The 26,288-nt window shown below is 48.6% G+C and overlaps 1 protein-coding gene and 1 pseudogene across 20 annotated transcripts in view; one reads left to right on the top strand and one right to left on the bottom strand.

Annotated features, from left to right (window-relative positions):
• PPP6R3 (protein phosphatase 6 regulatory subunit 3) overlaps positions 1–26,288 on the bottom strand; it is a 122,576-nt gene that overhangs the window by 48,577 nt on the left and 47,711 nt on the right. For all 20 annotated transcript variants that reach the window (XM_037062540.1, XM_037062544.1, XM_037062549.1 and 17 more), the window contains 6 exons: positions 19,134–19,366; positions 14,650–14,836; positions 9,434–9,571; positions 6,683–6,748; positions 4,587–4,699; positions 6–119 (listed from right to left, as the gene is read on the bottom strand). In XM_037062540.1, the coding sequence (XP_036918435.1) occupies positions 6–119; positions 4,587–4,699; positions 6,683–6,748; positions 9,434–9,571; positions 14,650–14,836; positions 19,134–19,360 (845 nt within the window). In that variant the 5' untranslated portion in view covers positions 19,361–19,366. The remainder of the gene's footprint in view (positions 1–5; positions 120–4,586; positions 4,700–6,682; positions 6,749–9,433; positions 9,572–14,649; positions 14,837–19,133; positions 19,367–26,288) is intronic.
• Positions 24,032–26,288, top strand: part of LOC118998408 (protein mago nashi homolog) — a 37,334-nt pseudogene continuing 35,077 nt past the window's right edge.

Below are 26,288 nucleotides of genomic sequence, written 5' to 3'. Positions count from 1 at the left end.
CTTACGTGGGCCGCCGGGTCTCAAGCAATGTCAGCAGTATCTGGATTGCACTGACTACGGCCGATTCGTTTTTATCCTTGTGGAAAATATTTGACAGAAGCTGCTCTATGATTTCTTGCCTGGGGAAACAAATCAACAGTCAAGTGCTAATTGTAACATCATTTACCAGTAACAACTTTAGAGAAAAAGATCATGACACCAGTGAAATACATTATCTCGCAAGCACTCAGTCTCCTGAAAATGTCTGTTTCCCTTAACAGTGTTTTCCTTTTCATACACTTATTAAACCAGGTAAGTGATTTCGCTCATTATAAATGTCACTTTCCCATACAGATATTCCCACCCCCTTACCCTCAGCAAGATCATCGGTCCCCTGCTTGCCTTTGCTGGGAGCCAACAAATATTTCAAGATTGGACGTCACCTCCCACTCTGACCAGGGTGTGGTGGTGGTAGCAGTGGCTGGTGTGGGTGAAGACTTAGAACCCTTTACCCCCATGAAAAAGGGAAATTTTTCAAAAAGGCGAATTAGAACCCAGAAATGTTTACGCACAAAGGCATTAACAAATGTGTAATTAACAAACACGTAAGACAGGTAAAAGAGAGCACCAATCACTGCCTTTTACACTTAGAATCCGAGAAATCAGTGTAACATGGTAGCAGTGAAATGGGTCTGCTGACCCACTGCCCCAGTATTCTGTGCAGGCTCTCCCCATGACAGCGCGCCCTGCACACAGCCAAGATCCAACTGATCTAAAAGGCAAGGGCGACTTGCTAAGGCGACGTACACGGCCCTTTCTCTAGGAAAACCTGTTTCTTAGGACCTCAGTGACTTTCAGATTCCATGCAGACGGAGGAAAGAAGCTCCTTTACAAGGCGACACACAGCCTTGCTGGAGCAGTCGTCTGAGGCTCCTCGGTGCTCCGTGGGCCCTCCCACCTCGCCGCCCTGCAGGCCAGCGCAGCACGAAGAGGTCTCCTCCTCGGGGACGCAAAGCCGGACGGAGGACGGCCCTGCAGAGCGCAGCCTCCAGGTACTCCCAGAGCTGTGTCGCACTGGCTTGTGGGCCCCGCCGGAACCAGCATCAGCACGGTACCAGCGGTGCTCCTCACGGAGAGGCCCGTGCTATTTCAGGGCTGCATCAAGTTTGAAGTTTACTACATCCAAGGAAGCACTCCACTAAAGAACAGAAACAGCGTGATAACCTGCACACACTTGATGGTCAAGGTAACCCAGTAGCTGAGCCATATTCTGAGTCTTATCTAAATTAAACAAGTATCACCAAATACAGAAGAAATCATAAACCGAGGGACTGAGCTTATCCAACAGGATAAAAGGAATGCCTTCGTAATTCTTTAAATTGGGTGTTTGTTTATGCATGAGAGAAAACATACTCATTTTCACACTTAAAAAAAGGAAGTTCTTGGATGCACATTGATGGAACCCGAGATGAGCCGGCCCCTGCCCTAAGCCACGCAGGGCCTTTACCTGTGCCTTTGAGACCATGGCTCCCTTCCACAAAACTTACTGGCTCAACAGGGAGCAAACCCCAACTCATTCTAAGTTTATTAGTATTAAGAATTAAGAGCTGCACAGTCCAACCATCTCTAATACAACCATTTTCCAAGGAATTTTTGAACTTGAAAATTTTCCAGAGCCACTAGACTGAATATATTCTGTTTCAGCCCAGACTGCTCACCAAGCCAGTGCCTGTCGTCAGACACTGCAACCTCTCCCACCTCACTACCCTCTCTGGCTGGGCTCCTCTCGGACTCCCCTTCCTGTGCTAACCTACATTTACTGTATTTTTTGGACTATAAGATGCACCCATTACATTTACAATGGTGAAATATGTTATTTATGTTATTAAATATTTTACCACATTTTTGCTTCAAGATTTACCCCCCTATCTTCCTCCTCTAAAGCCTGGGTGCGTTTTGTGGTCCGAAAAATACAGTGCATTTATACACACAATGCACACATGTGCAGTGGTCCCAACCTGTGTGCCGTTTGGCATAACGTGTTTAGGTAATCTGTATACTACATATTGCCAGTAGATTGGCCCAATAATATTTTTACATAATAATTTATCAAATAGGTAAAAAATCTATTATGATCTTATAAAAGTTTACTAAGTTCACAGACAGAAACCTTCTGCCACTGTGTATTTTTTCAATCCACAGATGCTAACAGAACCACCCTCACGTGGGTGTGAGTCTGATATTTCAAGGATTGGTTCTGTCTCAAGCGGAGTGTAGGAAGCAGAGTGAGTCTCCCCACTGCTAAGGGCTCCGAAGGCCCAACTCAGCCACACGGTGGGGCCTCTGCCTCGTAAGGTCCACATATTTGAGGAAACCTACTCCAACTGACATTTCACAGCATCAGTTCTGGGCATGTGCCTGCCCGCATGGAACGACTGAAGACATGGCCTGAAACCTAACACCAGACAGACAGGCTGGCAGGGCGAGATGGGGCGGAGCTGCGCAGGCAGAGGGCTGCGCAGGCAGGGGACAGTGCTCCAGCCACCTGTGCTACCTGGCCTGGGCCCGCCCGTATTTCTGACTCGTGAGTGGCTGAATCCGCACGAGAGGAACCTACAGATATGGAGGGCCAACTTTATCCCATTAGTAGTTTATTTATTTATTTATTTATTTTAAAAAATTTTTTACTCCTCACCTGGGACATGCTTATTGATTTCTTTTTTTTTAAAAGATTTTATTTATTTATTTATTTATTTATTTATTTATTTATCTATCTTTAGAGGGGAAGGAAAGGGAGAGAAACATCAATGTATGGTTGCCCTTCGTGCATCCCCTGCTGGGAGTTGGCCTGCAGGGAACCGGCCTGCAACCCAGGAATGTGCCCTGACTGGGAATCGAACCTCGATCCTCTGGTTCGCAGGCCCGCACTCAATCCACTGAGCTACACCAGCCAGGGCCCCATTAGTAGTTTTTTTAATGAGTACACATGTTGAAATATTACTTTCTTTTAGATTAATTAAAAGTACATGATTAAAATGAATGTCCCCTACTTTTACTTTAATGTTAGAAAGGTTTAAGTTACACGTAGCTTTTACATTTTCTTGAACAGTGCTCCGCAACACAGCTACCACTCAGTATCGCTAGCACCCGAGCGGCAGCTCCAACCTGCCGCAACAGCTGCCAGAGCCGGCACGTGACACGTCCTGCACGTTAGGAGAGGGTGCAGTGCCCCAATTGCCAGGGTCACAGACTCCATTTTCAGGAGACTGAGTGACTTCAGAATCCCGGGGTGGTACAGGGCACTTCGCTCGGATGCCGACACTCTTAGGTGCTGCTACTTGAGAGGACGAGCCCACCGCACCCCACTCTGCACACGCACTAGGACGTGTGGCTGCTCAGTGGGCAGAGTTTAAAACGAGATGCCGTGTCTCTAATTTGCTCCTTGCTTGTGTCATGCCCGCCAAGTAAATAATACACATGTGTTTACTTTAATAAAAGGGTCCCCTGGCCGGGGCGACTCAGTTGCTTGAACATCATCCTGTGCACGAGAAGGAAGCAGGTTCGATCCCCAGTCAGGCGCACAAAGAAGGCAACTGATGGATGTTACTCTCTCACATCGACGTCTCTCTCTCCCTCCCTCCCTCTCTAAAATCAATACACACGTCCTTCGGTGAGGATGATCGTTAACAATACATGCATACATACGTACATACATAAATACGTACGTGGGCCTTCCAAGTAGTTAACCAAAGTGTGCAAACGGGCCTCACTTACAGGAGGGCTGAAACCAGACCGACAAAGTCTCCAACAAGAACAGCAGCAGCAGTGACATGAAACGAGACGGCCCTTAGTATCGAAGGCTGACTGTCCATTATTCATCTAACCGGGAAAATGCCTGGTTTTTCATTAAAATACTTTCATCTGTATGAATGCAGGTCCAATGTATGTCCATGTTTGATGGTAGACTCTGAAAATGTCTGATTCCAAAAAAACTAGAATCAGACACGCAGGTTCGCCACTAACAAAGCTCAAAAGAGCATACCACCCCAGGCTGTCTTCTGCCTGAACATGACCTGGCTATCCACTTAGCATTGATTACCTGAAAGTAATGGCAGGATCAGTACAAAGAAATGAAAAACACACGACATTGTACCCCTTCCAATCAGGCCTGGTAAGGTTTCCCTCAGTCAGCCACAAAAACACAGTAACCCCCAAGATGGGTTCTGAGACCACTGTTCATTAAAATAGGTCAAATTAGTTCGTACACAGAAATTTGCCACCAGACACGTGTGGAGGCCATGAGTACATTATGATGGGGTACCCCACCGTACAGTGGCTTTACAGAGCTCCAGTTTAAGCTGTTTGCAGGTTCAGTCTACATACAAACGTCATTTCTTTACGTTCTCGCCCTGTAGGTCTCTACTGGGCATCACGAGTGGCTGGGACTAGACAAGCAATTTTCCCACCTTCCCACCCAGCCACCCAGCCACAGGTACTATCTTCCAGGGGTGACTCCCGCAGGAGAAACACTTACCAGTCTCACAAGGGCAACACATCAAACAGCATCAGTATGAACAAAGGACAAGTGAACAGAGTTTAAAACATACTTTTCTAGAGTGGCAAGCAGAGGGTCGGGTTCTGCACTGTTCTGAATTTGTAACATCTGGTCTCTGCTCAGGCGAACAATTTCACAAAGTGACTGTGATGCATTTGAATGCCTCTAAAGAGAAAAAAGTAGAATTTCAGCAACTATAAAACATGTCAAAAGTCAAATTTATAATGAAAAGTTAGGGAGGAAACTGCGGAAGACCTGACACAAATCACCACTGGCCACAGACGCATGAGTAGGAAGTCAGGCTCAAAAGAAAGGTGAAAAGCCAGAGCATTTCCCTCCGCCAGACCGGGGTCTGTGCCGAGAACACTGCACAGGGCGTAGAACCATGTGAAAAGTGGCTTCTCCAACTGCATATCTGAAGGAAAAAACGCGTCCCCCAAAATGTATTTTTATCTGCACAGGAAAATGCACACACTTCTTTAGTTAAAAAAGGGCAAATCTAGCTTTCTGGATATAACAATGGGTAAGAAATATTGCGCCTTCCCCAGTGTGCAGTGGATTCACCTTATAGGAAACCTCTACACTCCCAGACCCCGAACACAGGGCGCTCTGCGGCATGCGGCAGCGAGCGCCACCTACAGTATGGGTAGAACAATGATACTCCAGAGCAGATGACCACACCCACCAGGGTATCAAAACCCACCACTGGCATCGGGGACCTAGCATTCCCTTAATAAATATAAACTGGCCAGTACAATTATAGCATGTACTTTGTTACTTAATACAGAAGTACCAACAGGACTGTCTGTCCACAGGGCAAAATCATGTTTCTTGCGAGTGAGGCAGGGAGGGCACTCTAAGCACCCTGTCCCCTGCGGAAACACCCGCTGCACAGTGGGGCTTCTTTATGGGTTCCGCCTGGACCCTGAAGATGCATCCAACACCCTGTTGAGCCGGTGGGTTCTCCTGTTCCAGAACCTGAACCTGGGGACAAGCGAGTCAGGTCCACAGCCACGTGCTCCTTATGAATGGGCAGGCCGCAGTCACTCTCCACACGCCCATCACGTGGAGCCACCCATCCCACCAGCCACAGGAGGGGGATCGCCTCCCACCCAGACCCGGCGGCCTTCTAAGCAGGGTTCTCACACTCGGGCACCTGACATACTGGGGCATGTCCTCAATGTCAACACTAACAGTGTAACATTGTTCTGAGGGGCAGGATGGAGAATCAACAGCCCCTTTAATAGTCAGCTTCTCTTTTCGTTCTTTTTTTAGAAATGCTCGTTTCAGATAAACTAAAGGTACTAAGTTCTTAAATGGAGCAAAGGAAAAGGGGAAGGGCCAGACTCACCTTAACAGAAAAATGGCTTTATGAGAAAATGCCCCTTGGTGACACACCTCCTCCTTTGCACTCTCCTAACCAGCCACCTAGAGAGCACAGGAGGCCCCCTGTGCCCGGGACACACCCTGCACCTTCTCTAAGCCACTCCCTCACAGGCATGAGGTTGAACAACACAGAATCGTCGTGTCTGTGGATGAAAAGGGCTGGACACGGGCAACTCCGTGCGGCCCCACCTGCTATTGGAGGTGGCAGCAGAGAGGTAGAGTGACAGCCTCCCTGACAGAGCCACACGAGCCGGTCCCAGGGACCTGGTCCTGACCAGTGTCCCCTCAGCAGAGTTCAGTGTGTAAACGGCAAAGCAGGGTCAACACTGATGCAGGGTCCACCTTCAGCTCCCAGGACAAAGTCGAACTTGCCAGAGCACAGAAGCCCGGGAAACACACATGCAGGTGTGGCCTTGCCACTGGGGCTAAAGTGGGTTATTTATACTAAACCAACAAGAGAGTGTGGACCCAGGAGGTTGTCACAAAGGCCAACAAGCTCAGCAGGGAATCCGAGCTTTGGAAGTGAGATGGCCACAGCCAGACCGCTTGCTGCGGTCCACACTCCCGGACTGTCTCTGGGTATCATCAAAACGGTATTTTTAAAGCCTTAGTGTTTAGAAAATTGTCAACGTTAAGAATGCCGTATCATCACTGTTCTACCCATCCTCTATTTCATACTTCATGCAATTATATGCTCTGTGCCCAAATAAACACTGTTCTTTTTTTAAAAATTTCAGTTTACAGTCAGACAAAAGAACTTACATCTTCTTCTTGCGATGGGTGAACTATTTCCACAAGCCTCTGGATAATTCTCTCCTCATTTAACCACTGTAAAACACATTGTAGAAGTGATCAGAGCAATGCGTGGCTCTTGTTCAAGCCCAATGAAGATTAACACACTTGGAAATATCCATCACATTTTAAATAAAATGTTACAGGTTTCTCTGGACTTTGAACACTACAGGAAATTAAAAGTCCCCCAAGGAAAATGCCAGTCAAGATATCATTTTAACAGCAGCCAACAGCACCAACGACTCCCCAACTTAGAACGCCCCCCCACACACATTCTACACATCAGCTCCCTAGCCATGGCACTTCTCAGACGCTGAGTGCTACAAGGGTCTGAACTTTGGGTAATGGGGGTGGGGGATTCATTTCTGTGGGAGGGTGTTCACTTTTAAGAGAGTTTCAGAAAGACTGAGAAAGGCAGTATCTAGTATCCAGCCTCTGCGTTAAAACACACAATGAAGTTTTAGATCCCCAATGCACCACAGAAAATGTGGGCAGGGGGTGGGGGGACCAGGGAGCAGCACAGAGCCCCACCCGACCACAACGTTCCCTTCTCCACCGTACTCGGATGCTGATGTGAAGGGGAGCGTGAAGGGGGTGAAGATGAAAAGAAACGACAGCTCAGTGTGAAACACCAGTTCGGTGAGGAACAGAATCACCACAATAAACAAGATGCTCGGGCCCCGCCCCCTCCCTGGCCCCCGAAGGTTAAAGGAGACGGGAAGAGCTGGGTGGCTAGAAATCCAGGCCAACGTGTTAAAGGCACAGGTAGAAAACCTAACCCTACCTCCGGCTCCTCAAGGGGACGTGCTGAAGGAAAATGTACACAAAGCTACCAGCGAGGTGTCACAAAAGCAAAGACCCAACCTGAACGTTATGAAACAAAATCTGTTTTAAATTGCGCACATATATTTTTAAAGATTATTTATTTATTTATTTATCTTTAGAAGGGAAGGAGAGGGAGAGAAACATCAATGTATGGTTGCCTTTCGTGCGTCCCCTGCTGGGAGTTGGCCTGCAGGGAACTGGCCTGCAACCCAGGCATGTGCTCTGACTAGGAATCGAACCCCGATCCTCTGGTTCGCAGGTCCGTGCTCAATCCACTGAGCTACGCCAGCCAGGGCCTGTGCACATATATTTTTAAATTGTGCAAATATATCCCAGGGTCTGGTTAAAATGCGGACTCTGATTCAGTAGGGCAGGGGTGTGGCCAGAGCTCATGATTTCCAATAAGCTCTCACGTGATGTCTGGGACAACACCAAGAGTCACAATGTCCTACAACAGAGGACAGTAACACCGGTGTTACCAGATGGGAGGGGGTGGGGCCCCTGACCATCACTCATCAGGCCCCTATTGCCTTCACAGCTAGGAACAAGCACCTCATTCCCAGCCCACTTTTGGACTAACCCTCACAGTGGGCCCCAGTCAGTCATTTAATGGTTCCCAGCTACCCTTCCCTAACCTCTGCCTGTGTTAACACCATCACTGACGGCATCCCTCCAGAGATGCATCTAATTCCTTTGGAAACAGGCTTTTTAAAACTCAACCCAGAAGTGGCCAAAGGAATTCTAGAAAGCCACACTGAGAATTTTCCCCTATAATAACCCACATAAAGGTGGCCCTCCCCCTGCCCCCAACGGTCTTCCCTGGAACCCTTGACCTCTTTTCACAACCACAGAAACACACCCAAAAGGATCCCATGAACAGCCTAGGCCCTCCCACAGGCAGCTCTCAGCGCCTGCACCAGGCCGCCCGCTGGAGGCTCCTCGCAAGGATCATAGCTCTCCGGCCTCAACCCAGACCCTCCTGCTGACACCCACACAGGCCGGCACCCCTGCCCACCTCAGTGGGGCACCCCCTGACAGACCCTCCTGTCTCTGCTTCTCTAATGAAAACTAACATGTTCAATAACCCTCATTTCCAGAGAAAGGAGTCAGCTCTAAGATTCAGGCGGAGAACTAAAGAGGGAATGAACTGAGGAGCAGATGTGGAAGAAGGCAGCACAGAGAACAGTAGAGAGGCCGAGAGGGAGCGGGGGGGGGGGGGGGGGGGNGGGGGGGGGGGGGGGGGGGGGGGGGGGGGGGGGGCGGGCACGCGGCAAAGACAAGAGTCTCTGAGACCCTTTGTCCTCAAGTCACTCACACCTCCTGCTTCCCTCCCACGGATGGGCCCTGAAGTGACCATCTCCCCAAAACGTTAAATGTGCCCTTTAGGACATGAACACCGCTCTCCTTCTCCCCGTTGCCCCAGAGAAGAAAGTTGCTTCTGCGGCCCCCCTCCCTAGGAGTGTGGCCACCTCTCCCTCCCGACTTCTGGAGAGAGCTTGTGCTGTGACATCTCCTCAATAAAGAAGCCTCGAAGCCCAGGCCTGACGAGACCCAGCTCCCAGCAGGTGTGCTGCTGCCGCCCCCACTTCTGCCACGGGGCCAGCGCTGAGACACAGCCTCAGCCTACACAGCCCCCCTGCCCACTGACAGGAAGGGCAGCACGGGGAGTAGAGCCCCAGGAACCTAGGGATGCCTGCACACCCGAAACCGCAATCCTGCAAAATCTGAGTCTCTTCCTATCTCGGAACCACATTCTTTACCCTCCCTTCCGCCCCCCGGTTCCCCAGACCACCTTCTCCTACCAATCCCCTGGAATTCTCCCCAGCAGACAGCAGCCCGCAGGCTCGTGCGCCTCTCCCCACCCCCGTGGTCAGGGACGGAGATAACTGTACTCACATTCAGCACGTCTTGCCTGGGCTGCGGAGGCTCGATGCACGTCAGGAGTCTGAGCAGCAAATCCATGATAGCTGACGTTCCTATGTGCTTTATAATAAGGTCTACAAAATCACGTTTCTTCTTTAAGAAATCCACAATCTAGAGAAGAACAAACCAAATCTGAAACACATGTCACCTTGTAACCTTTAGAACACTGTCCAACCGGACCCTCCAACAGCCCCTCAGAAGCCCCACCACCACGAGTGGAGGAGCGGCAAAAAGACGGCAAGCTGGGACGCCTGTTAATTGTAGCAGTATTCAAAAATCCCAAAGGAAACAAAAATTCCCTAGTTACCACACATTCCCTAATGCGAATACACTGTAACACTCTTATTTCTGTTTACTTTCATTACTAATTCTCAAAAAATGAAGACAAAAAATTTAATAGAAAGCAACAGAATGTACCATTTCAGTTTATGAACATAAAGCAAGTCCATGAACCTGAGCACTAAAACACAGAATACACATTTAAAATCTTAATTATACTCTAGCAAGAGAGAGAAACAATTCCAACACATAAAAATTTCCCCATCAGGCCTGGCTGGTGTAGCTCAGTGGATTGAGCGCAGGCCTGCAAACCACACGATCGAGGTTCGGTTCCCGGTCAGGGCACATGCCTGGGTTGCAGGCCGGTTCCCAGCAGGGGACTCACGAGAGGCAACCACACATTGATATTTCTCTCCTTCTCTCCTTCCCTTCCTCTCTAAAGACAAATAAATAAAACCTTAAAAAAAAAAGGAAATTGGTGTTTAAAAAAAAAAATTCCCCCATCAAAGTAACTTTAACTCTCCTGCTATAAGAAACATCACACGTGGAGCCCTGGCTGGTGTAGCTCAGTGGATTGAGCGCGGGCCTGCGAACCACACGATCGCGGTTCGATTCCCAGTCAGGGCACATGCCTGGGTTGCAGGCCAGTTCCCTAAAGGGGATGCATGAGAAGCAACCATACATTGATGTTTCTTTCCTCTCTCCTTCCCTTCCCCTCTAAAGATAAATAAATAAAATATTAAAAAAAAAAGAATGATATAACCATACAGTGGATACCTTACTAAGCAATAAAAAGAATTTATAAAAACAAAACAAAACCAGAAACATCACGTGGGTTTTTTTTTAGCAATTCACACAGTGAGTGTGTGGAAGAGGCTGACGGTTACGCAGAGGCTGCGAGGATGGGAATCAAGCCGTGTGCTGCCTGCCACCTGGGTCTCTTCTATGCAGGAAGAGGGGAGCCTGTCCTGCCCTGGGCCCCGGCCACCTTCTGACTCGTGTCCATGTGCACAAACCACCTCTTCACGAGGCCCAGCACCAGCCAGTGCGGCAGCTGCTCTGACACTTCCCCTGAAGTCTCTCGAAAGCCCGTGTGGTGCGGATGCTTAACTCAATGCTGCAAATGCAGGGGCTGAGGCTCAGACCGGGGAGATATCTTGCTGAAAAGCTAAAGAGCGTCTGCCCTCAAACTGAACCTTGGACCTGTGTGTCCGCAAAGCCAGGACCCTGCCACTATTGCACACAGGCAGCCTAGCGGACAACCAAAGCTGCCCCCACACAGGACCCGGTGCAAGGGCAGGACTGGCCAGCACTGTGCTTCTCCATATAACGAGGTTTGGTGTTGTACTGAACCTTTGAGAAGTTATACAAGATTCATCACTCATAACTCAGTTACAAGATAGTTTTCAAAAGCACAGTGAGTAGAAAAATGGGAACTGGAGCCCAAAGGCACAGCAAGAACAGCAAGATGTTCTGTACAGAGGACACAGATCCTTATTAATAATACATCATGTGATAGGAAACCTTTATTTACACTCAGTTCTCAAAACAAGAGAGGTGCAGGGTTTGACCCTTTCCTGCAGCCGGAAGAGCGAGGGCTACTGAATCTTCCTGGTCTCGTGCCAGGAGCCCTGAACCAACCACAAGGAGCAGCAGCGCCCGGCCCCGTCCTCAGCACGCAGTGGCACCCCTGTCCTCACACAGACGCCAAGTCTCACCTTGCAGACACACACACACACACACTCAGAAAGCCCCAGTGAGCTCTCACGCATGTGCTGAAAGCCAGGACCTGTGTCAATAACCGCCACAACCAGCTGGACCTGACTGGTAACTTAGGCTGGGGGCACTCGCGCGTTCCTGCAGCTGTCAGCAGTCCTGTTATTTCTAGCAGGGCAGAGGGCAGAAGACAACCAGCATCAGGGTAATTATGATTTGGGGATTATTGTCTTTGAAAAAAGAACCTCAATCCCACTACATGTAGAAAGGTAACTGTGCCCAGTTAAGGCAGGAAAAGATGACCTCATCTCTCCAAAGTGAAACTCAGACCCATTTCCGTGGCACGAGAGAGACTCACCGGGCTAAAAGAGCGCCAGTCCCCCACGTGTGCAGGCAGGGGGGACAGGCCCTATAGCCTCACAGTGTGACCACTGCGCCCCAGCTGTCATGCCCTTGCTCACTGCGCCCTGGAGGGCTGTCAGTCTGTACTTGGGCATCAGAGGCTGGGTGCTGCCTGTTTCCCTAAGCGGACCAGAGTCTTTGGTCAGCAGACTGGTTTTCCCAGCAAAAGCCACTACAGCAGTGGCACACGCCCGTCACCTGGAAGCCTGTTGAAATCCCAGACTGCTGAGCCCCAGCCCCAGCCCCAGAGCGGCCGAGTCAGCGGACCTGGAGGGCAGCTCAGGAACCTACATGGCAGACGCGACTCCAGGGATCACTATACATGCAACCAATAACCCGGCAACCTCCCAAGGACATGAGTTGTTGAAGGACCAAAGTGGGGAGAGGGGAGAACACAGAGGACGAGGGGAGAGCATGGAGGACGAAAGGAGAGGAGGACAGAGAGGGGGTGACAGTGCTGTCACAGCCAGGCAGGCATTCCCGTCACGCACGGCTTAGAGCCACACGGGGGTGTGCCAGTCTACAGCCAATGTCTCCAGCTCTGAGTGGAACCCAGTAGAAACAATCAGCATTTGTGTGCACCAATCACATTTCTAGGGAAGCTTTTTGATTTAGGCATCATTCGTAATCATCAAGGGAAAGAAAAAATCCTACTATTATTACTTTAGTCACTAAGACGCCCCTCGCATCCCCCACCGCTCAGTCTGCACTGTTAACGCCATCTTCCCAACAAGTACTAAGAGGCTCAGGCTTCTGGCTACTTGTCCAGAGGAAACCACGGCCTACCAGAAAACTGAGATGTGGACACTCAGAAAAGAATGTCAAGTTCGAGAAGATTGAGGACTTCAGCCAAGGTGGAGGCGTAGGTGGAGACACTGTGCCTCCTCTCACAACCAAGTTTAAAGTCAAAAAAGTTTCAGTAACAAAAACGCAGCCAAAACACAGAATATTTAACTATACGGAAGCTCAACAACAATGAACCGTTATGCCAGACCGGTAAGAGGGGTGGAACCAGCAGCAGAGCAGGGTCGGGCAGGAACAATCCCCCGACCCCAGACGCCCAGGCAGCCGTGGGCAGATCCCAGGTGTGGGGTAGCAACAGGTGGACCCAGTGAGGGCGCAAAGCGGCAGGCTGACCGCGGCCACACATCTGCGTGCAGATAAACCAGCGAAGGAGCGAGCGGTGAGACGGACCGCGCAGGCCCCAGTGGCAGGAAGCAGCAGAGGGGATCACCATTGCCCTTCTTGGACCCCGCCCCACATACCACATCACAACACAGCAACTGGGTCTCCCTGCTCTGGTGAACACCTAGGGCTCCGCTCCTCATACATAACAGGTGCGAACAGACCAAAACATGGCTCAACTCAAAGCCCCAGAACCAGTAACTCTAAGCGACCAAGAAATAGCCAACCTCTCAGATGCACAGCTCAAAACACTGGTGATCTCCGGATGTTCACAGAACTGGTCGATTTTAGTCACAAATTAGAGGAACAAATGAAGGCTAAACTAACTGAAATGAAGGGAAATGCACAGGAAACCAATAGTGATGGAAAGAAAACTGGGACTCAAATCAAGGGGGTGGACCAGAAAGAAGAAAAAAATGACCAAACAGAAAAACATGAAGAAACAAGAATTCAAAAAAATGAAGAGAGGCTTAGGAACCTCCAGGACATCTTTAAATGTTCCAACATCCAGATTATAGGGATACCAGAAGGGAGAAAGAAAAGAGCCACAAGTGGAAAACTTATTTGAACAAATAATAAAGGAGAACTTCCCCAGTCTGGCAAAGGAAATAGACTTCCAGGAAATCCAGGAAGCTCAGAGAGTCCCAAAGAACTTGGACCAAAGGAGGAACACACCAAGGCACATCATAATTACATTAGATAAGATTAAAATGAAGGAGAGAATCCTTGAAGCAGCAAGAGATAAGGGGACAGTCACCTACAAAGGAGTACCCATCAGACTGTCAGCGGACTTCTCAAAAGAGACCTTCCAGGCAAGAAGGGGCTGGACAGAAGTATTCCAAGTCATGAAATCCAAAGACCTACATCCAAGCTGGCTCTATCAAGCAAAGCTTTCATTTAGAATGGAAGGACAGATAGAGTGTTTATCAGATAAGATCAAATTCAAGGAGTTCATCATCACCAAGCTCTTATTATATGAAATGTTAAAGGAGCTTATATAAGAAAAAGAAGATAAAAAATATGAACAGTGAGAGGACAGCAAACTCACAAACCACACCTAAAACAAAAGCAAACTAAGACGACAGCTAGATTAGGAGCAGAACCATAGAAATGGAGATCACATGGAGGGTTAGCAACAGGGGAGTGGGAGGAGGAGAAGGAGGGAGAAGGTACAGAGTAAGTAGCATAGACGGTAGACAGAAAATAAGGGAAGGGCAAGAATAGTGGGGGAAATATAGAATCTAAAGAACTTGAGACACGTGGACATAAACTAAAGGGGGGGAGTGGGGGGGAGGGGATGTGCAGGGTAGAGGGGAATGAAGGGGGGGAATTAGAACAACTGTAATGGCATAATCAATAAAATATATTTAAAAAAAATATATATATACACACACAAACACACACAGAATGTCAAGTTCGAAAATAGTCATTAATATGTAAATCAACATCAATCCAGAGAACATTCAGAATGTTTCAAGGTGGAAGCACATTCTTTTACAGAAGCTGGACTTAAAGCACACTCACAACACTGAAGCAACAAAATTCTTGGGCATCGCCTCGGAGGGATGACCAGCCCTCATACTCACCTTTTGGGAAACAGTATTTACCTGTTCTGGTTTTCTGCTGATAAGAATACTTAGCACCTTGCTGAAGAAACTGGCAAGTAGTGGGTTCAAGGGGGGGTCGTTTAGGAGGAAGCTGTACAGTTTCATTAGCAGGGATTCATCTTCCCCCAGTCTGTCATTCATCTGGGAGACATCGGAAGTGAGCAACTCACAGGATATATTTGGATACCTAGAACAGGACACTCATATCACCATCTATATAACAGTTTAATCACATAAAGTAAAACACAAATCAGAAAAGCTTCCTAAAATTTGTAAAAAATAATCTGAGAATTAGAAAATCATTTCAATCCATTCTGTCCAACCTCTAGATTAAAGTGAATTTTATTCTAAAAACTTGCTCCTAAGCCAGACTTCATAAGTACACACTTTCCCCAACAACCCAGAGCACACCTAGGACTCAGGAGCCGAGGAGGGTCACGTGGGCCCTCGCAGATGAGGCGGGATGTGGCAGGCGACAGCCATGAGGGACGCTGCTTTCCAGGAAACTGCACTGCACGCAGCACCTTGTAACTACTCAAGACACAGTGAGGTTCCTGGACTGGCCACCTCTAATTTCACATGGGTCACAAATGGTACTACGAAGATGTTCAGGCCACATTACCTATCAGGAGAATAAACATTCTCACACTCTGAAGTGGGGAACAGGACACCACCTGAGCACCCAGGTGGGGAGCTGCGCATAAAATGAGCTCTCCACACCCACCCTCCCAGGTCTCTGGCGATCGGGCACCATCAGACTTCACCGCCAGGGGACACAGACCTTTCTACAGACCCACAGCACCGGAAATACCTGCACCCCCAAAGCTGGCTCGTCTCTGAGCATGAGGGGCCACTCTGCCTGAAACAGAGGCAGTAGGTCCATTTCCCGCCTCACTCACTTCTCTGACCACAAACCATGCCTCGTGTTTGCAGCGGCAACAGCAGCAAGCAGACCACATTCTCCCCAACCATGGCTCGCTTCTCTGCTCTTTGCTCCCCACTGTCGAGTAGCCAGGACCCAGGAGCAGCCAGGACCCAGAGGCATCCAGGCATCAGGAAGGGCAAGCTCGCGCTGACCAGGACAGGGAGGTGACAGAACAGCTCAAAGCAGCTGCGTGACAAAGAGAGGTGAGGACTGAGGGCTAGGACGTGCATCAAGCAAGCGGCTGCCTGTTCTGAGGCCTCTGGAGAGGCCGCCTGCAACAGACCAGAGAGCTGCAGCACCTGAGGGGTCTGGGGGGCGGTCAGACGGCTGAGCAGTAGGAAAATGTCCCCAAATGAGCCTTTGCGAGGGGAAAAAACCTGAAGACAATAGAACTGGCAGGTGTGTGGGCACAGGGATCACATTATCATAAAAACCTCTTCCGGAGGCTGGGGCCTCAATCAAATCAGGGTCTTCCTCACTTTAAGAAACATGTTGGCACACAGATGCCACAATATAAAGTCGCCATTGTGCTGGAGGCAGGATTACTCGGTGGTTACAGGTGTAGCTTCTGGAGTCACCTCACCGACGAGGCTAAGAACCTATCTCTACCCCTTACAAGCTGCATTATCTCAGGCGAGTCACTCAACCTCGCTAGGCCTCAGTTTTCAAGTCTGTAACGTTAAGACAATAGTCCTTACTCCATGGGCGAGGATAACACATACAAAACACTGCAAGGACCTGGAACAAACAAATGCTAGCTGTTTCTGCTGGCATTTCCGCTGCCCCAGTGCAGACGATGCTGGCAAACGCAGGGTTGGTAAAAGGCAGAAGAGCCCAACCCCACCGAAAACCAAACCTGCAGGGCACATTTTCTAAACGCCGACACAGAGGTCAGAGGAAGGCGTGGCCAGCTTTCTAAACTTGCGCCCATTCTCCTGCAGGTGATTTAGAAGTATGTTCTAGCTAATGAAGCACACGTGGGCCTAGGCACTATCGAGAAGGCCCGAAGTTCTGGTTCTATGCTCTCCCTCCCTCCTTAGCATTAAATGAGCTACGGAAACACGCAAGACTCACCGCCATACCACCGCTGGGCGAGGCCTCTGCCCCTACCCCAACACCACGTGTGTTCTGATCACACCTCCTGCCCTGGTATGGAGAACACAAAGCAGTCAGAGGAGAACCCAGCCCGACTGCATGCCCCCCTGCATGGGAGCCCCTTCCTCCTCACCCACACAGGAGCTAGCCCTGCTCCTAAAGCCACCCCTCACTTGCCCTCTCAATCCTGCCCCCGCCCACCTACTCCAGCATGGCGCATCACTCAGCCATCCAAATGATGGTTTCTCTGCACCGTCATTTCCTCCGAGCTGCACCGCTCTCCCCAGCACACACACCGACCACTGCTTCTTCCAACCAGAAAGAGAGAAATACCACCCCTCTTGACTCCACACCTGCCTAGAGCTCCCACTTCTTCCCTTCCCAGGAAGCTGCCCGAGAAACCGCGCCCTCTGCTTCACCTCCAATTCTCCCCAAAGGCAACCCAGGGCCCCTCCAGGCAACACCAACCATCACCTGTCACCCGGCCCATCAGCAGCAGCCCTGCCCCGCCATCCCGTCACCCCTTCCTAGAGCCTCTCTCCCTGGGCTCCCAAGGTGGCAGCCCCTCCTGGCTCTGCTCTTGCTTCGAGCCACTTCACAGTCCTGTGGGACCTTGATTCAACCACCAGCATTTTAGCTTTTGAATTTATACTTCCACTTATGGGCCTATTTTTAAAGTTCTGTTAGGTCAAATTTATGCTAAATTATTGAAAATCAAAGGTATCTGTCACTAGAATAAAAAATGTTAGTATAAAGTGGCAACCCTTTAATGAGCGGTAGATAAATCACTGAAGAACGGTGATGATTTTAAAACACACTCGTAGCTAACAGGTAATTATGAAGTTCACAAAATACAGCAATCGCTGTCATCCAGAAACTACCAAACACCAGTCTAAACCTCCTTAGGTGCCTGCAGGCGACCTCACCCCAGGAAGGCTTCCAGACACCTGGGAACAGCCACCCCACTCAGCTGCTGGCGGCGGCGCCCAGCTGTGCGGAAGGTGCAGACGCGGAGGCACCGCAGCAGAGCTCCGCCCCGCTCAGGCCACGCTCTCTGGAGGCGGTGCCACCCAGAAGGCCGGTCCAGGGGTTGCTCTCACAACCTCAGACATGGCACAACGACAACAAGTGCGACTGCAAACAGATTTTAATACGCACTACAACACAAGCCATGACCACGTTCAGTGAAATAAGCATTTCCCACAGGCGTGCCTACTCTTCCCCAGTTACAGAGGTATTAGCTTCATCTGTTCCTGGAGGAAACAGACCCCAGAAGGGCAAGTCCACTGCTCCAGGCGTCAGAGCCTGTGAAGACAGGGGCCCCGGCAGCAAACCCACGCCACACCGCTCCTACCAGGACAAGGGGCCCCAACAAGCAGCGCCCACGCGTGTGGGCTCGCTGCCACAGGAACCCCAGAGTGGCTCAGTGGCCATCTTGCGGAATGGGAGGGCACTAGTATTTCTGAGGGTCTCTCTCTTCCTCGTGTTTAAGGCACTCATCTCTGAGCAGGGGCTGCCGCTGAATGTTCGCTGTCACTGCTCATGGCCGGCAGAGAACAGGACTTCTTTGAAGATCCAAGCCATCAGCAACTTGAAAGCATTAACAAGTATTATTTCCCTGACAGCAAAATTCTCACCATGAAGACACGAAAAGATATCCAAAAACAGGGACAGACTAGGGGAGAAAGGGCAAAAGAGAACCTTCTAAAAACTTAATTCTTTCTATCCGTGAAGCTTATTTAATGCACAATCACTAACTTTTTGTCCCTGAATTTGTACTATTTTTGAGATGGAAGCCAAATGTTTCAATGGAGTTGGAGATGGAAAAATAACTGAAACCCCAACACTTGAAATACATACGGAGCGTTCAGAGTCTCCAGGGGTCTGTGTACACAGTGCTGGAGGAGACGGTTCTAAAGGATCCCACCGTACTACACAGTTCTGCTTGCAAACGGGTAGGTAAGACTAGTGATGAGTAGATAAACTCACTGTAGTTATCCAAGGTCTTACATGCTTATATTTAGCAACACTAATATCCACCAAGACCCCCACCCTTATTTTCAGTTAACAAAAGATCGGAACTTATTTTATCAGCAAGGTTCTTCAAAGCCTATGCTCTGGCTTAGATCCGCCGTGTGATCTTGGATGGTCACATCATTTCCACCCTGCTATTTGCAAAGAAGAGAAAACACTTGGGTGGCCATACTATTTTAGGAAATTCCATCATTATAAAGCATCTTGCCCTTCGGAGTGAAGTGCAGAACACTTGCTTACAAAACCCTGGCCCTTTACTGGACTTGCTTCTAGAACAATCCCTGCTCCACGGAGCCTGTCACTCTTGACCATCCCCAAACCTCCTGTCGATGGTCTGCGGCAGCTGTGGGGAATGGCTGGACAACACTCATAAATATTCTACCCCCACTTCACTTCAGTCCCACCCTAAAGAGAAGACCGAATTTCTTACTTGTATCTGATCTTTTCATCCATGTCTTGAGGTGGCTCTTCTATAATGAATGAGACTAAGTCTTCGAGACATTCTGCTTTTAACAGAAACTCTATAAGTTTGCGGTTTTGAGCCTTACACTCCTGCAAAACATCTTCCTCATCCATCAGCTCCTTCAGCGTCACATCTTCTCGTTCCAGAAGGGTGTCTATGTGGGATGATGAGTGGAGATCAAACTTCCAAAACATGCTGGTCTAAACAGAACGCAGAGAGCATTCAAATCAAATTTCAATTGCACATATTAATTTTCACTTCAGTTCACTTTACAGTCGAAAATGCCACAAGTAAAATGTTTTATACGGAACCTAGAAATACTTTCTAAGTAAGTAAAATTAGGCATTTTTTCCTTCTCAGAAAAAAAGCTTTTATTGATAACAAAAATTTGACTCGAAAATGCTGAAAAATGCTAAAACTTGGAATTTCAACCTGCAAAATGATTCTATCCATAATTTAACAAGTTCTGCTGGGAGAGGAAGAAAGCAAACTCTTTCTTAAGGGTGAAGAACACATTCTCACACAGAACTAACATCTTCAACAACAAATGGTGAGTACAGAGATCTAAGTATCTATCTGGTCCTCATCAGAACACTAAAGAATTAAATAAATCAATAACCACCAACAACCACACTTTCAGCCACAGACAGCACTTCCATAGGTGAAAGTCATAAATAGCAAATCCTGTGCCATTCTTAATAAAAAAAACTGAAAAACTGGAACCTAATTTTTGAAAAACCAGAGAAACTCATTCTCAGGTACCAGGAAAGACACTGGACGAAGCTGAAACCACCAGGCCCCGCCTGCCCCTGCCTCCTCCCCCTCCCCTCCTCAGCGGTGAAAAACAGCTTCATTTTCTTCAAGTCACACAGTTAAACAAGCTCCTTATTGGTTATACCTGGAAATACAAAACACAGGGGCCACTGCGTAATCTAAAGCTGCCATTATGAGACAATCTCAAAAGCCTCTTTATGACGACAAGATGACACAAGTTCTGATTAGGGTTCTGACACAAGTTCTGACACAAGGTCTGATTAAGACCATTCAAAAGTCATTCCTATCTGTCAAAGATGCTCACCGCAGAATCCTGAACCAGGGTTTGGAAAGATACATACTTACTCCATTCACCCCAAAACTGCAACCTGCAGACCAGTTGGAGCTTCATACCCACCTAGTGAAGTGGCCTTCATTACCACTGTCACCAAAAGGCATGTTAGTACAATAACTTATGCGCTCACTTCAAACCCTGTGCTGGAGGAGCCTGGGTAAAAGGAAGGAAGCTCCAAAGGCTGTGACCTATGGGTGGTACGTTTTTACGAGTATATAGTTTGCTAAATCCCCCCATGTTAGGAGATCAGGTAGGAATATACTCTCGATAGATACTTTTATGAACATCAGCTCAAAATAGTCTTTTTAAAAATGAAAGACAACACTCTTTCACGCTGCCAGTCACACCAGCCCACCCAGGGACACAGAAGGAGAGCAGCCTGTGTGCCATGGCGGTGACCTGGGCATGGCGCGAGGCCCACCCACTTCGCACGGCTTCACTATTAAATACACTATTAAATACACGATTGCAGCATTTAACACATAAGCAGAGGTTTAAGGAGGCTCAGAAAGGGAACACATTGTAGGTAAAAAATTATTATGAAATGTGGTGTTACAGTAGGGGTTCAAAAGCAACATAATTAGCCATATGCTCACATCAATGAACAGCAACAGAACCAAGACCCAGTTACGGGCCAGAGGCTCCCAGGCAGGTTCACTTGAGCCAGGCTGGCCACACCCAGTAACTCCATTCACCATGAAGCTTGCTGGAACGAGCCAAAGCAGGGGCCCACAATATAAAGTAGAGCCATCGCTGACCTCCTTACGATTAGGCCAATAATTATGTACAGAAGACATCACAGAACATGTTAGAAAAGCAATGTCACGATTTCCAGCACAGTCAGCAACCCCCCACACTATTCATGACCTCTCTCCTCCCAGAGGAGGAGCAGGACAAGTGCCTGGGAGCACAGAGCCTTTGTAGTGAATGAAAGAATCGGATGCTTCAAACTTGAGAGCAACCGACTTCACGACTAAGGCAATTACTACAGAAATATGCGAATAATGGCAAAGACAATCCCTATCCACGTGACAAGAAAGGAACTTTGGGGAAAAGGACAGTAGAAATAAATCTTACACACAAATTTTTTTTGGTTTTCATATCTGTGGAAAATGGCAAACAAAAAAAACACGGTGCTGTTTTATTCTAATAAAATTGAAACGAAGAATAAAAGGCAAAAAGTTATGAAAAGATAACGCCCAAAGAGGAAAGGAAAAGCAGGCTTCACCCCACAAAGAGAGGGCAGAGGAGCCGCCCCTGTCTGGGGCAGAGTCCCGCTGTCGCACCGTCCACAGAGCTTCTGCTGGCGCACCTCGGCTTACGGATCTGCTTACGGATCTGCGCGCGCGCGCTTCAGACGGCACCTAGGGAGTGCACGCACCGTCGGGAGTGCACGCACTTTACCACTCTTTCCGTGGAGCAGCACAGCTTGCGGGCTACAGCAGCTCCGTTCAGCAGGCTGCCCGCCCAAAAGGCCCGGCCCAGGCTGCCCCGAACTGTGCGCATGGCGACCTCCACTGCGCTTCCAGGCAGACACAGGTGCGCAGGTCTAGTTAGCTGAAGCAGAAAACCACGTTCAAGAACAATCACTCATCAGGACCCAGGGATATGAACAGTGAGTGTGTGGGGGGGATTGCCTGAGTGGGTGGGGGGTGCTGAGTGGGCGGGACAAAGGGGGAAAAATGGGAACAACTGTAAGTATAATCAATAAAATATAATTCATTAAGGGGGGTGGAAATGGGAGGGAGGTGGGGAGCACTGGGGGGTGGTCTGGGATGGGAATAAAAGAAAACTATACTCGAACAACAATTAAAATAAAAAATAAAACAAAAATATAATATAATTCAAAAAATAAAAAAGAGCCTGAAATTTAAAAAAAAAAAGAATAAAGAACAAACATTCATGTCAGTCCACCTTGTGTTCAAGGTTGATCATGAGCCCTGGCTGGTGTAGCTCAGTGGATTGAGCGCAGGCCTGCGAACCACAGGATCGCAGTTAGATTCCCAGTCAGGGCACACGCCTGCGTTGCAGGCCAGTTCCCAGCAGGGGACTCACAAGAGGCAACCATACATTAATATTCCCCTCTAAAGATAAAATAAATAAAATCTTTAAAAAAAAAAGTTGATCACGGGGCTCTGATCCTAAGATATGTACAGAATGACAAAATAGTTCCTTTTATTTATTTTTAAATATTTCAAAGTCACCGACTGGAAAGCCGTATTAAAATGACCAGGGGTACTAAAAGTGCCTTTCACACACCCATGTCCCAACATTATCAGGTCACTATGTGCTTATTTTGGCCTATAAGCCAAATTTCTTATATTCTAATGGTCCCTCCATTTGAAGTCAAAAAACCATACACAGTTAGTAAGTTTGCCTGAAACCCTTTTTAAAAAATTAAGTCTTGAAGTAGCATGACTTCCCCTCCCGCTATCACCCAAGGACATTTCTCCACTGCTGAGAGAGAGGGATACCGAGAGACAGAGAGAGAGAGAAGGAAAGAGAAAAATCAATGTAAGAGAAAAACATCAACTGGGCCTCCTGTAGGCAGCCTGGCCCAGGATCAAGTTCTGGTGCATGGATGACACTGGCCAAAGCAGCATGTCCTTTTAATAATGAAAAATACTAAGAAATAAATCACAAAAAGGAATTTGGTACAGAGCCCTAACTACTGGCTAATTACAAACAAGATATCATCACACACATCAAACGTAAACTGATGCCTACAAACCGCGGATAAAGCAGCACTCTACTTTATGGGTCAAGATACAGTCATGTGTGTGTACCCTCAAGTAAAACCTGACTTCCGGAACGTCAGCCTTACAGGGGTAACGCACTAAATAATGGATTTATCGCAAAGACTGAGTACTTAGCAGTAGTGAGCTAAGAGCAGGAACAGGCAACAGCCTGCAAGCCCTGAAGAGTGCGGACTGTGTTAGGAAAAGAAGATTAAGTGGCAGGGTCACATGCAGTCCGCAAGGCCTAAAGTATTTACTCTCCCGTCCTGCACAGAAGAGGGTGAGTGGCCCTACTCAAAGGAAACAGGAGACCCCGCTCACTCTTCCTCCTTCCTGGTAGGAAGGTCACCTCCCTTCCTACCAGGTCCAGTCGCTCTTCCTCAGACCCTTGCCTAGACCACAGGGCCAACATTTTGGGCAGGCTGGCATGGCCACACGACAGAGTTCTCCTCGAGCTGTGAGCAATCAATCTAAACCTCCCTGCGCCCACCCCTGCCGGGTGCAGAGTGCACAAAAGGCCTTGAGGGCCATCAGAACAGAAAAATGGAGGTGCTTCTTTCCCAAATCTATGTGGGGGAGAGAGCTGCCTTGCACCCTGAGGGCCTGCCCTAGACTGCATGGCGGCCCTACTACCCCGGGCTGTGTGCCAGCAGAGCCCCTGCCAGGCCAGCCACCCTGCTCACCCCCAGGCCACGCCTCCAGGTTGCATACTTATTTAAACACAAGAAGAGGAATCCTTTAGCAACTGTCTTTTTAAAGTGCCTAACTGCTTTTGCTTTCTATATTAGCATTGTTCAAGACAGAACTTTGGAAATATACATTTCCACAGTGCATTTGCTTTAAACTGGGTACTACAAACTTAAAATAAAATACAGCCACAGTAGAGTCCTAAGGCAAACATTATGCATTCTTTTAGCCAAACAGCTAATTGACTGGAAACAAGTCTCGCTGGCGCATCAGCGATCCCTGGCTGGGCCCTCACTCTTACCTGCGCCCTCGGAGAGAGAAACAAGCTACTGATGAACTGCAGCCACACGGTTCGACTGCCCGGGACCCTGAGGTAAAATGGGGTCCTTTTAAAAATATACCTACTCTTACACTCAGAAAAACTGGATGGAGTCAGAATTTCAACAGCCCGTTTTCAGTAAAAATAAGTATACTTTAAAAGTGATCCAATGGCTGTATCTGATTCAGTTGCTTGAAAATGGGTTTTTCTCCAAAAGGGCTGAAGATTATGAGCCGGGTGGGCCCCTGGGGAGCTTGCCTGCTGCCTGAGGCCACAGAGAGCGGCTGTGGTTTCTGTGGTTTCGGCCTCCCCCTAACTTAAGTCCCAAGTGAGAACTGCCACCTAATGTGTGTAAAATAGGACGGAAGGGTCCCTAAACCCATTCATCAACTGCTTTACTTACAGATCATCTAAAGTTACCGAAATACCGTCCTTCTCAGAAGCAAAACCTGGGCCGTGGCACCTTTACTTCACAGCACGCAGACAGTGGCCCTTTGCTTCTGAAGGAAGAGGTGCCACTCAGTCTCTAGAACAGGGGAACCTGAGAGGGGATGTGCTTACACCACCTGCAGGAGGAGTGACAAGGACAGCACGTTCTCTGTGGAAGGGCCGCTGCACGCGCTGTCCTCCAGTGTGGCCAACAGGGGCCCGGCTGTGCGGTTCATGGAGTTCGCCCACAAGTGCTGGCTCTCAGCGGATAAATGCCACCTCCACAGACCGTGTCAGGACTGTCACGCACCCAAACAGGTCTGCGGGAGAGTCGCCTCACCTCTCCGAGCCTCTATCCTCCCACGTAAATGGGCTGCATGGCGCCAAGAGAAAGGCCCAGCAAGGCAGCCAGGACACACAGGCACTCGGCAAGTGGAAGCGACCGTACCGTGAGCACGCTCACCTTCGAAGTCAGTAAGCTTCCGGCCAGTGCTTCCCAAACTTTCAGGGGCACAGGTCACACTTGAGGTCATGTTAAAATGCACGATTCTGACTTGGAAAAGCAGGGGTTAGGTCTAAGCGTCTCTAGCAAGCTCCCAGGGTGCCGCAGCTGCTGCCTTGGGTTGAGCCCACTGCTGACCACTTGTAGTGAACTGCAACAGGCAATTCTAAGTAAGTACTACACAGCCACGAGACGGAAAGGAAAGGCCACGCTATGCAAACATGAGACTGTGTTTATTTCAGAAACTCCCTGTGGACAAGCTGATACTAGTGGGGTTTCTATCAATAGGACGGAAGCAGAACATATTATAACACTTTCCAACAGGGGCCCAGAGAAAAATGGCACCACAAACATGCTAACGGATAAGCTATTAGAACTCCGAAGAGAGAAACTGCTAACTGTCCTACCTACAATGAGAATCAAACTGTGGGAATGACAAGGAAAGACTTTTAACAAACTGAAAATTCCAAATATCCTGTCCATATAAATTAACTCTACTTACACTCAGCAACTTTTCTGCCCGAGTAGAACAACCCCAGGTCTACACGCTGCTGTCGGCTGTGCAGTACCTGCACCCGGGATAGGTTGGGCAGAGGGAAAAAGGTTCAAAGACCAAATAAACATGTAAAGATTAGGAAGAATTTCCAGAAAGCAACAGCAAATGCTTCACGGCCTGGGGCCCTGGAGAGTCCCTGGAGCGGCTTCAATCTACACCGTCCCATTACTGGCCCCACTGGGACCCCCAAGATTCCAAAGCCTAAGTGAATATTTGCCATCACACTCCAGTCTTGCAATAAACTTGCGAGAGATATTTCTAGTTCAAATAGGCGCAGTCACCTGAAGGTCTGGGGTATAAACTACAAACATAGAAGCAGCTGCTTCTACCTAAGATAACACATCGGGATGACTTAACAACAGCATGTGTTACAATTTTTCATACTATTTCTTGAAAATATGCTCTGAAGGGCATGATTGTAACACAAATTTTGTAACACACTGACCAAGTTCAAGCCNCCCCCCCCCCCCTGCAGCACAGCCAAGAGACCCCTCTGGACAGGACGTGCTGGCTCCACTCACCACCCGGGCTGGGGCTGTCCAGTATAGAGAGCAGGCAGACCACGAGGTAAGCCACGGGTCAGGTCTCCCTTTCCAGCAGCCACATCAAACGAGCAAAAGGAACTTGCCAATGTAATGTTAATGGTGTATTTTATTTAACCTCGCATATCCAGCCAGTACTATTTTAGCAAGTCATTCTTTTGGTACAAAGTCATCAAAATGCAGGGTCTTTCACGAGCGTATAGCACACTTCAATTCACACCAGCCAGACCTCCCACAGGAG

This window comes from Sturnira hondurensis, unplaced genomic scaffold (genome assembly GCF_014824575.4).
Source record: "Sturnira hondurensis isolate 20B ecotype Veracruz unplaced genomic scaffold, ASM1482457v3 Scaffold0014099, whole genome shotgun sequence".
In the NCBI taxonomy this organism is placed as follows: domain Eukaryota; kingdom Metazoa; phylum Chordata; class Mammalia; order Chiroptera; family Phyllostomidae; genus Sturnira; species Sturnira hondurensis.
The sequence above is the reverse complement of the archived record's forward strand: the minus strand, read 5'-3'. Positions and strand labels throughout refer to the sequence as shown.